The sequence below is a fragment of the Anoplopoma fimbria genome, chromosome 6 (genome assembly GCF_027596085.1).
Source record: "Anoplopoma fimbria isolate UVic2021 breed Golden Eagle Sablefish chromosome 6, Afim_UVic_2022, whole genome shotgun sequence".
Lineage (NCBI taxonomy): Eukaryota > Metazoa > Chordata > Actinopteri > Perciformes > Anoplopomatidae > Anoplopoma > Anoplopoma fimbria.
Window position 1 is genome coordinate 8,375,449 of NC_072454.1, and position 11,878 is coordinate 8,387,326.

Consider the following 11,878-nt stretch of genomic DNA (forward strand, 5'->3'; position numbering starts at 1 on the left):
ATTTACAGGATTACAGCAGCAAAGTGGATAGTGCAAACAAGAGACATAGTAAATAAAATGAAAAGATCAAAATAAGTATTATAAATAAGCAGATGAGCAATAAAAAACAGTAAAGAACAGTAAAGAATCCACAGTAACTGAAATATTACATATACAGACATAAACTATTATACATTACATTACATTACAGTCATTTAGCAGACGCTTTTACCCAAAGCCTATACCTATTGTATTGCACAGTGTATTAGTGTCATGTGATCTACTGTTCTGTGTCTTTAATTAACACTTATTTATTCTGTTTTGCATGCAGTGCATAGTCTAACAAAAAACAACAACATGTTATTAGTTCAACAATTCAAAGCATTAACTATCATGTTGGTTTTTTTTGTGTTTTCTTCCTGTCAAGGTGTTGCACCTGCTCACACATCAGCTCCTCCCTCCTCCTCCCTTTTTGGTCTCTAACTTGACTACACTACCCATGCAGCACCGCGCCTCTCCCCACTGCGCCAGTCCGCCTCCCCGACTGGCGGAACCAGTTTGGTTTGGCCCAGCTGCTCCTCCTCCTCCTCCTCCTTCTCCCTTCCTCACTGTGTGTGTGTGTGTGTGTCAACCTACACCGGCGGAAAAGGCTGTGGAGAGAGAAAACACACACACACACACACACACACACACACACACACACACACACACACACACACACACACATATATCCCTCCCTCTGCTCTGTCCGAGGGCCGCTTCCAATTTGCCCTCACTTGCGTCCTCGCCTGCACCATTGGCTTCCGAGCCGTGCCAGTCAACTCGCCTCCTTTTTCTCTCCTCCCTCCTCCCTCCCTCCCTCCTCCCCCTTCAGCCCGAGTTGAGCAGCAACAGCTCGGAAACATCTGGCCGCCGCAGAGCGCTAGACTCCCCGTCCCCCTCCGCATGTCGCCTCGGCAGCCCTGTTATGGAAATTAAACCAAAGTCAATCTAGTTGTGTCTCCTTAAGGAAGCGAGGAGGAGGAGGAGGAGGAGGAGGAAGAAAGGGGGGGAAAGAAAAAGAAGAAGGATTTTGACGGAGTGGAGCTGGGGGGAAGACGTCGGACCGTGTTGTCTGTAAGTGCTTGCCTTCTTAAACACCGGAGTCCGGTTAAAAGGAGGCTTGTGAGGGAGCGAGGGTCGCGGTGAGGTGGTGAGAAAAAGTATCAGAACGTTTCCTTCGCGTTGCTGCGTTCTGTCGCTGTTGTCGGGATCAAACGCGGTTGTCATAGCACCGGGGCCTTCCGAACTCTCAAGCGCTACATTGTAGCCCCCGCTCCGCTTTACTTTTGTTAGCAGCGGTCGTGCTCGTGGCTAGCCGCCGAGGGTCGGTGCGCCTCTGCGGGGTCGCTCTGTCCGTCCGTGTCGGTGTCAGTCCTGGTTCTCCTGCTCTCACAAAAAAAAAAACTCACAGCCACCACCACCCACTCACCAATTTAAAGGCTTTTTTATTTTTTTTATATTTTTTTTATATAAATGATCTGTTGTATTAGTGTGATTTTATAATAAACTTATTAATCACTCAAGTGGTTTAAATGTGTAACACTGTCACGATATTTAAATGTGTCAAAGTGAAACAGAAAAAAAGAAAAAAAACCAGAATAGTGCATCAGTGGTGTGCAGAAACACTGTAATTATAGATGTAAGTGAAACTTCCAGTGGTGAAGTCAAATAAAGTTGTGTGATTTAACTTTTTTTAATGTATTTTTTTTATTTTTACATTACCTTATTTTACTGTTGATTTATTTGTGAGTTTTATAGGAAAGTTTATTTCTAATGTGTGTAATTTAAAAAAAAAAACCTATTATTTATCAGGACACTAGTGTGTGTAAATACTTTAGTTTGTTAACTGTTGTGATATCAGCAGGCGTAGATATTGTTATAAAAGCCATCTTTTATTATTTTTTTAAACTTTATTAGAGGGTTTGTTTTGAGATCTGGGCACATAAATAAGAAATTGGAAAAAAAAAAATAGTTTTGTGGCTGGAAATTCACACATACATGCACACTTTCTCTAAAAGTGAAAGTGAAATAAGGGCTGTTGTAATAACTTTCTCCCCGGGTTATTAAAGGCTAGTATACCTTTTTTGTTTCGGCTTTGCACCCATTAGGGTTCTTTCTTTTATGGCTTGTTCCTCATTGTTTCCTCATTTCATTTTTTTTGTGTCCCTGTCAGTTGTCCGAGCAGGGGGGGGCTTTGGGTGGGTGGGGATGGATAGCTGGATGGATGAATGAATGAGTGAATGAATGAATACAAGACGAGGCAGTGGCGATGAACCGTAAAGAAGTGGAAAACAATATCAGCTGCGTGCGTCTGTCAGTTGCAAATGTGCTGTGTTGGCCTTTGTTTATGGTTATATGAAGGAGACAGAGACATGTAGAGAAAGACAGGAGTCATTTAAAAATGTTTTTTAAATGTTTTTACTCAGAACCTCTGTATGTATATATATATATATATATATATATATATATAGAGCATCAACTTTCCCATTTTAATGTTAGTTTTGGTAGCAGTGGGCAGTTGTGGTTGCACGATTTGGTGTGTGAGAACTCTTTTTTTTATGTTTTCAAAAAAACAAAACAAATCAGCACTGCATTAAGTAGACCTGTGTGGGTTTTTTTTTTCCCAGAGAGGGAGAGGAAAAAGGGGGAGAAAGAGAGACAAAGTTGCGTGGTGTTGGTGTTGGTAGAATGAAAGAGGAGTCTGGTGGCAGGAGTGTAGAGGAGGCAGCATATGGCTGTAGAAAGAGCACAGCTGGAGGTAGCATCTCCATCTGAGGATGATGTCAGAGCAGCTGACAGGCTGCCATCCACCCCACCACCTCCTCCTCCTCCATCCCCTCCACCGCCTCCACCCCTCCCCAGTCCTTTATTGTGAGTCTCAGCGGCAGCCTGGGAGAGTTAGTGCTCTGTGTGTGTGTGTGTGTGTGTGTGCACGCTGTGTATGCATGTGTGTGTGTGTGTTTGTGGCTGCCGATCAGCGCCAGTTAGGAGGAGGAGGAGGGAGGAGGAGGAGGAGGGAGGTGGTATCTCGTTCCCCCTCCAACATCTCCTCCACTTTGCATCTGTCCCTCGCAGTTTGAACAGCGAGTTTTTTTTTTGCCTGCCTCCCTCTTCTTCTTCTTCTTCTTCTTCCTCTTCTTCCTCTTCTTCTTCTTCTTCTTCTCTGCTGTTCTACCCACTCATTGATTCAGAGAGAGCAAGCAACGAAGAGAAAGAGAGAGAGAGAAAAAGATACACAGCATTTCCCAGCCAGAGAGCCCAGCTATTCTGCTACAGTGGAGTTAATCAAGTTGATGCATACTGCTGCAGGTAGTACATGTGTGTGTGTTTTAGTGTGTTTTAGTGTGTGTGCGTGTTTGTGTGAGGCAAAGCGAGTAGAGTAAGGGAGTCCGGGGTAGTGGAGTAGTTATTCTGTTTTGTTGTGGGGATCTCCGGTGTGTCAAACCAGTGTGAGCGCTGTGAGAAGCTGCTGGTGAGTAAACTCGTGTTGGTGTAATTGCAGTCCGGGAACTCTCTGCTGTGTTTTAAGTTTGAAGTCTAGCGAGCTGCATTTAAAACTCAGCTATTGTTTTTTGCATTTTGTTTCCTATTTGCGGTGTGAGGCTTTTTGTTCGGACGCTCATTTATGGAAAGCATTTCGTGGTAAATAGAATTTCTCTCTTGTTTTTTCCCCCAGTTGATTTATAATAATAGTTTTTAAAAAAAAAGTGGAATAATAGTTCAAATTAATGCTTTTTTTTTGACATTTTAATTTAAAAAAAGATATTGAGTCATTTTTTAGATGAGTGTAATTCAAGCAAAGGACAATTTACAATTTCTTTTAATTGATAAACGAACAAAAAAAGGTCAAACTTAAAGCAGAAAATAAAATGAGCTGCTATTTAATCCTAATCATTTTTATCGGTTTATCTGATTTTTTTCTTTCACTTAAATCTAACTCTCTGTAAAATTACTTGAAAGCATGTGCTGTCTTTTTCCCCCTCCTGTCGGCTGGAGTGGAGGAGACTAATTTAGAAGTTGCAGATTTGAGCTGCCTGAATTGGCTAGACAGCTGTAATCGCACTCCCTCCTAGTCTTAATCTCTTTATCTGGCTAGCAGCTGCCATATGGCCCCCGTCAGCTGGATCAGATGTGGGTAAGCCTCCCCTCCCTGGCCGTTCCAGCCTCTCTCTCCCACCCTCTCCCTCCCTGCCCCTCTGTGTGTCTCTGTCAGACCCCTGCCTGAGCTAACTGGCCGGGGCCGGGCGACGGGGCTGCTGCCCTCCTGAGCCTCCGCTGGCGGGCTCCCTCCCCACCCTCCGCCACCACCACCGTCTTTATTTTTAGCCATCTTTAAGGATTAGGATTGATGCTGTGACGAGCAGGGCACTTACAGTGATTGTATTGTAAATCTTCTCTTCTGGGTGGTGGTGGTGGGTGGGGTGGGGTGGGGTGGGTGTGGGGGGGTCAAGGAACAGGGCAGTTTCTACTATGGGGCGGATGTGCTGGGTTTTACTTGTAAGATTCAGATGGGAAGGAGTGTGTGAGTGACGGATGGTGTGTGGAAGGAGGAGGAGGAGGAGGAAGTGGTGGTCGGAGGGGTTTGGCCGGACAGAGGGGGTGGGTGGTAATGGGGGGTGGAGGTGGGAGGTGGTACACCCTTGTCCCCGTAAGCCCCCTCGTTTAAAGCAGTCTGAAGGATCCGGAGGGCGAGCACACACACTTACACGCGACACACAGACACAGTCTCACACACGGTGACATTCTTGGTTTTTCTTCATTCAAATGAGGTGATTTAGCTGCTTTGGTTAACACAGTGCAGAGCGGGACAAATGTATTTTCTCAGGCAGGACAAATCGACTTGGTTAACAGGTGGGACTTGGTGATTTTTACCAATTTTCAGTCTCGTTATCGCCTTCTGTCATCCCAGATTTAGTTGTTCATTTATTTAATCAACTAGTTACATTTCACTAACTCTTTTTTAAGGACACTTGAGGAGCATTGCTGCAAGTTTACCATTTTTTTTTTTTTTTTTTTTACCACCTTCGTCTTACACCTAAAGCCGGTGCTCGCAGGTTAAACGGGGGACAAGCTGTTTTGTTTTCAACAGCGCTGTTTCAATTGGCCAGTTTTCCTGCTCGACTTAGCCTGTGGAGGTGGTTGGTAGGTAGGCTGGTACTAAGTGTGTGTGTGTGTGTGTGTGTGTGTGTGTGTGTGTGTGTGTGTGTGTGTGTGTGTGTGTGTGTGTGTGTTTGTGTTTGTGTGTGTGAGGACAGTGTGTGCAGCTGAAAGCCGGTTACCTAAAAGGGCTGTGCCAGGCCAGGCCAAAGTGGGTTAATAAAAATAACCAGCGTAGGAGCAGCGACAATCCAGGAGTGCAGGCAGAGGAGTTAGAGAGAAACAGAGAGAGAGAGAGAGAGAGAACGGAGAGACGTAGAGCAGAAGAATCTGTCGCTGCTGGTTTACCTGAGATTTAGTCCGTCTGTGGGTAGAAAACAGAAACAGTGATATTCTTTAAATTACTGTTATTCGTTTTAATTGTAATTATTATCAGTTTTTCCCCCTTTTCTTCTTAATTATTGTAGATAAAGTAAATAATTATAGAAATAATATCATCGTTTGGGATCGTTGTACAAATGAATGTGTGCATGACTTTACAGCTGTCTGCGTGGTGTTTTTTAAATTTGAGCAGACATATTTCTCCTGATGATGAGATTGAGAGTAAAAAAAAAAAAATCACGGGTGTGCATAAGTTATTATCTAGTAAACATAGAATATATAAAGATATTTTAAATATTTTTGCGTTTTTTGTTGTATTTTAACTGACCTTTAATGTGATGACAAATGTTCCTCTTTTTTAACTCTCTGTCATCCTCTTTTCACTGACGGATCTTCTCCTGATGTGTTTCTTCTTTCGGCCCGTTCGTCCCCTTCTCTCTAGTTTTTTTCAGCATCACGTAGGAATGTGCGTCTGTCATTTGTCTCTTCTTTCTTGCGTCTGTGTTGTTATTTTTTAATTGATCTTGTTTGGGGAAAATGTTGTTTGCATTGTTAAAACAGAAACCTAAATGGTGATAAGAAGAGTGCCATTATCGCTTAACTGGAATTTTAGCTTATCAAATAATTAATTTACAAATTATATTAAGTTTGTCGCCTTGCTTTTATTTTTCAAAATCCGTTTCTCTTTGAATTTAAATAGTCTTTTGTAGGTTTTTACTTTCATTATTATATTTCGTTTTTTTCTTGTGTTTTTATCTTCACTGAACCAACAGAACACTGAAAATATTTTATTTTATTTAAAACAGAACAACTGAATTTAAAATCTTGCAGAACTTGTTTAAAAGCCTACATTAGGTGTAAATGTTTACTCTGCCATCACAGATCTTTATCAGACGTATCTAACGTTGACTCTGCCTCTGTGTCTCTGTAGGTTATGAGGACGGCAAGATGGAGTTCCCAGACCACAGCAGACATTTACTCCAGTGTCTGAGCGAGCAGCGGCATCAGGGCTTCCTGTGCGACTCCACGGTGCTGGTGGGCGATGCCCAGTTTCGGGCCCACCGGGCTGTGTTGGCCTCCTGCAGCATGTACTTTCACCTCTTCTACAAGGACCAGCTGGACAAGAGAGACGTGGTGCACCTCAACAACGACATTGTCACGGCCCCGGCCTTTTCCCTGCTCCTGGAGTTCATGTATGAGGGCAAGCTGCGGTTGCAGGACCTTCCCGTGGAGGATGTGCTTGCGGCGGCCAGCTACTTGCACATGTATGACATTGTCAAGGTGTGTAAGAAACGTTTGAAGCGGAAGCCCACGGCGGAGGCAGACAGCACGCGCAGAGAAGAGGACGGTGGGTCGAGCTGCTCCGATAAGGCCGACAGTCTGTCAGATGGCTCTACAGGCCGGCCTGCTACTGCAGACCTGCTGCACAGTGATGAAGAGGAGGAGGTGAAGGCCGAGGGAGGACAGCTGTGGCTGAGGCTGCCGTCTGCAGACAGACCGGTGACACCGGCCACGGCTAGAACCAGCCCGGGGAACGCCGAGGCGGAGATGCAGAGTGGGGAAGGTCAAGGGGAGGGAGGAAAGCTGCTCTCCCCGGCCGGCAGCCCCACCAGCTCCACCGGATCCCTCTCACAGAGGTCCCATCGCTCCGTGAGCTCTCGTGGAGGGCACAGGGGCAGGAGGGTGTCGAACGATGCCGTCGACTGCGTCCTGGACCTGTCAGTCAAGCCAATCGCCGGTAGCAACCACAGTAACCACCACCAGTCCTATTTCAGCGGAGCAGCTACACCAGACAGCCTCCAGAGCCCGCTGGCTGTGAGGGTGAAGGTGGAGAGGGGTGTGGCTTCAGACGAGGACGAGGACCTGGGCGGTGGGGACTATGACATGGAGCACAGCGGCATCACCAAGGCGACGGTTCCCAGTGTCAACGGGGGCCTGACCCACCACGGGGTCGGAGGGCCTCTGTCGGCCCAGCGGAGGCTCGGCCTGGAAGCGCACCTGTCCGCTCTGCGAGAGGCCTCGCTGGCCTCGGAGCTGGAGCGGGAGGAAAAGCCTTCGGCCACAGCGGACGACGAGGACATACTGGGGGGCGAAAACGAGCGCACCCAGGTCGATGTGGCCAGCATGGATAGCGCCCTGCTGCCCTACGTCTCCAACATGCTGTCAGCTCAACACACCCAGATCTTCATGTGCCCGCTGTGCAACAAGGTGTTCCCCTCCCCGCACATCCTCCAGCTCCACCTCAGCTCCCACTTCAGGGAGCAGGAGGGCATCCGCTCCAAACCCGCCGGAGACGTCAACGTGCCCACCTGCACCATCTGCAGCAAGACCTTCTCCTGCATGTACACGCTGAAGCGCCACGAGCGGACACACTCGGGCGAGAAACCCTACACCTGCACCACCTGCGGCAAGAGCTTCCAGTACTCACACAACCTCAGCCGCCACGCGGTGGTGCACACGCGTGAGAAGCCGCACGCTTGCAAGTGGTGCGAGCGGCGCTTCACGCAGTCCGGGGACCTCTACCGACACATCCGCAAGTTCCATTGCGAACTGGTCAACTCGCTGTCAGTGAAGAGCGAACCGCTGGCGCTGCCCAATGTCAGGGATTGGGCGATCGAGGACAGCTCCCAGGAACTGTGGAAGTAGAAACAGACTGCTGTGTTTGATGAAGGGGAAGAGAGCGGAGAACGATGGAGGGGCAGTGAGGCATGGGGGAGGTGAAAGGGAGGAGGCAGAGTTTGATATTTTGGGGTTCAAGTGAGTCATGTTCTTGTGTGTCGCAAAATCTCATTCAATTGCACTTTAATAGCACATGAAAATGTTACTACTGAGTTTTTTTTTTTTGTTGTTGCTGTTTGGGGTAATTTCGTTGTATTCTATTTTATTCTGAACTTTATTTTTATTTGGCATAAGTTCTGTTTAGTGGTTTTTTTTAATTGCGTCTAAGGACACGGGTCCCAGTGAGAATGTCTCGCCTTCTCGAAGAGTTTTCACTCTGTTTGTGTTTCATCTCAGACACGACACTCCGACGCTGGCCAGCGTCTCGGCCCCAGTTCCACAGACAGCAAACGCCACTGCAGGAGTTCAGGTCGAACACACTGAAGTGAAAAAAAAGCATTACAAAACACTAAACGGGTACTGTGATCACCGCACACACGCAGTTTGAAGAAGTGTGTGTGCGTGTGATACTGCACTACTCTGGCAAAAATTTCACCTGACGTGCGCGAGTGTGTATGAGTGTGTTTTGTGTGTATTCATCTTTATTTTCTACTGGCATAGAGGTGTCGTTGGCGAAGCGCTCCCCGCTTCACTTGTTAAGCTCTTTGGTGTTGTGTGTTCAGGGTAAAGCTGACTGACTGACAGACGAACCGATGGCACTCATGCAATGCACAGCCTCCTTTTTTCACTTCCAATCAATTTGAAGTATTTTCTAAAAAATGAAAAGACCTTTACAAATTATTATAATAATTATTATTGTTATTAATAGATTTTTTTTTTTCTTAAATCTAGCTGGCAGTCTTTAAAAACTCTCTTGTTGGAAAAGGTATTTAATTTAAGGTTGTTGTATATTGTTCTGCTATAGTTTTAGAATTTAAATCCGTTACATTTTTTTTAAATTAATGATTATTATTATTATTTTATTTTTGAATTACTTTTTTTTTGTAATGGGACCTGCTGTTGTTGCATGACGTCCAAACCTGTATATTTTAAAATAAAAATGTGAATTTGCTGTATTACTGTACACATTGTAATTGATCAAATATTTGACAACAGGCTTTCATTTTTCTTTTCTTTTCTTTGTGAATACTACTCCAGGGTGCGGTCTGTTGAAAAACTGAATATTATTCTCACGACGTTGGGGAAAAAAATGCATGAACATTTGATTTTGTCTTAAACCTTTAAGTTGTGTTTTTTGCATCGGGGTTGGGGGAGATGTTTGAACATAACACTTTTGACAGTGAAAAGTTATTTCTACTCGTCGTAGGTCTGTCGCTGGGCTCCTAGAAGAATGTTACCGAATGTGTCGGACGTTGAAGCGATGTGATGAAGCATTTTAAGCCTGTGTGTATATGCACTGATCTCTCTGCTGCGTGTGTTTGTGCGTGTGTTTATGAACGTGTGGCTCGGTTGTTACCAGTCAATTTAACCTACTGAAGATCTACGTCCACCCAGCACTTCCTCCTCCTCCTCCTCCTCCTGCTCCTCCTCCTCCTCAGGCGTTCAATTTCTCCCACTGCTGTGTGTTTTGTTCTTTCCACCTCTCATGTCTCCGTCCTCTCCAGCTCTAGACGTGGTAAAGCCATCTCTTAATTATTTCTGCTCTTGGGGCACTTACTTCAGGTCTGTTGAGTGCAGTTATGTGGCTCTGACTTGGCTAAAGCGAGAAGAATAACGATGGAGAGAGAGAAAAACAAAAAGGCTGAAAACTGAGCTGTCCTGCTGAAAGTTGAAGGGTCAGATATCTTTGTCACGAGCTGAGCGGGGCCGTGCTGATTCAGTACAATAACCCACATTAGACGCAGTGGCGTGAATGCAATGTGTGTATGTGTGTGTGTGTGTGTGTGTTTTCCTCTTAAAAACATAATCCTTACTTTGAGATCGATGGGAGAGAATTGGCATGCCTGAATGCACCTTTTTAAGCTAAAAGACATGAAATCAGATTTTTTTGCTGAAAAGATGCCTTTATAAAATAAAAAAACATTTCTGACGCTTTGGAAGTATTTGATACTGTAGAGCATTAGGAAATAGTTGTTAAACTCATGCATAAATTCATGGAATTTATTGAATTTATCAGAAAATGATGTCTTATTTTAATTTGATCATGTGATTGGGAAAACTCATTTTTGTATGTGAATGTTGTGTTTGAGTTGGGGGCGACGTCAGTTTAATATATATCTTTTTTTTTTTTTTTTTTTTTTTTAAACCTCTGTATCTCAAATTTTTTTAATTAAAATTTTCAAAGTAATGGTCAAGCGTTTATACAATCCAAAAAAACATTTGACACAGAGATACCGAAAAGTGAACGCTCCACATTTCCCCCTCACTCAGTGTGTTTATATGTGTGTGTGTGTGTGTGTGTGTGTGTGTGTGTGTGCACGCCCCCATTGATGTGCATGTGGTGGGTGGGGTGGTTGTATGTGTTGCCCTGTCATCTGGTGGCACCTACAGGCTTTGCCAAGGCAACCGTGTGGGTGCCATTGCGGCAGTTTGCACCGCATCTTCAATTTTATTTTTTTCTCTTGAAACGTTATTTCTTCACTGGCAGCGTCTCTGCATATGGGCTCACTCCATCCTGCTGTTGTTTTCATCATTACTGCTGTTTTTTTTGTTCTGTTCCTCTGGTTGTACTTGACCGCCTTAAACTGCTGTAGTCCGGGCTGTTATATTTTATTTTATTTTTAAAGTGTGAGCGTGGGGTGGAGTTGTGGGAGCGATGTCAGCCGCTCAAGACGCTGTGAAGTAACCACCCTGACGAAACATCTCCATCTTTTGCTGTGCTTACTTGAAAACAAATGGGGGGGGGGGGGGGGGTTTTTTTTTTTTTTTTTTTTAAAGCAAGGTATAAAAATGAAATTTTCAAATGTCATAGACAGTTTATGGAAAGACAGATGGGGCAGACTGAGTCTGTTTTGAAAAAGGACAATCACTGTCTGGGAAAAAAAACAAGCAGATTTTGATTCAGATATATTTGCTCCCTCTTGAGATTAAGATTTTTATTTGCTTTTATTTTATGTTCTTTTTTTTCCAGATTTTAGTCATTTTTAGCTTTGACAATCATAGTTGGGTTGATTTCTTTTTTTTCTCTCAAGGGGAGTAAATTCTAATTGTGTTTAGTTTTGTAATTTTTTGGTGTGCTGTTGTTGACATTTTTAAATTGTGTGCAAACTGCAATAAATTATAAGAATCTTGAAATTCAACATTTGTGTGAAGGTCTGTTTTTCTTTTTACTCAGACAAAAAAAAAGTCACGACTCGTCTTTATATCATAATGTGTAATTTAACCAACAATATCTCTGTGTTTCTGCTCATAGTGAAGCTGAGTTTCATTTCAACGTTTCTTTATAAAAATAACATCCAACATATTTTAAATTTGATATCGGGACAAATCAGACATTTTGGTCTCATTCGCAGCTCAAATACTCGCACACATACAGAGTTACAGGTTGCAGAAGGGCCAGTGCAGGAGGTTTTCACATTCTGTTCCTCAGTGACTTGCGATGTGGGTGGAAGTTGTGTTTATGTGTGTGAGCACGATGGCCCGAACACATCGTGTGTGTGTGTGTTTGCGCGAAAAAGAAAAATTCACTCTGTGCTTTTTCACGTTCCTGCACAACTCCTGATGTATCTGCTGCACCGGTGGAGGCTGCATTTGAGAAGAA

At 44.4% G+C, this 11,878-nt stretch overlaps 1 protein-coding gene across 1 annotated transcript; it reads left to right on the forward strand.

Annotated features, from left to right (window-relative positions):
* Positions 1–858: 858 nt before the first annotated feature.
* zbtb18 (zinc finger and BTB domain containing 18) lies at positions 859–11,021 on the forward strand. Its single transcript, XM_054600079.1, has 2 exons — positions 859–1,095; positions 6,431–11,021. Exon 2 carries the CDS (start codon positions 6,448–6,450, stop codon positions 8,143–8,145), a length of 1,698 nt encoding a protein of 565 aa, XP_054456054.1. The 5' UTR covers positions 859–1,095; positions 6,431–6,447; the 3' UTR covers positions 8,146–11,021.
* The last annotated feature ends 857 nt before the right edge of the window (positions 11,022–11,878 follow it).

Coding starts and splice junctions, on each gene's coding strand:
- zbtb18 (XM_054600079.1), top strand. CDS start 6,448: ATGGAGTTCCCAGACCACAGCAGACATTTACTCCAGTGTCTGAGCGAG.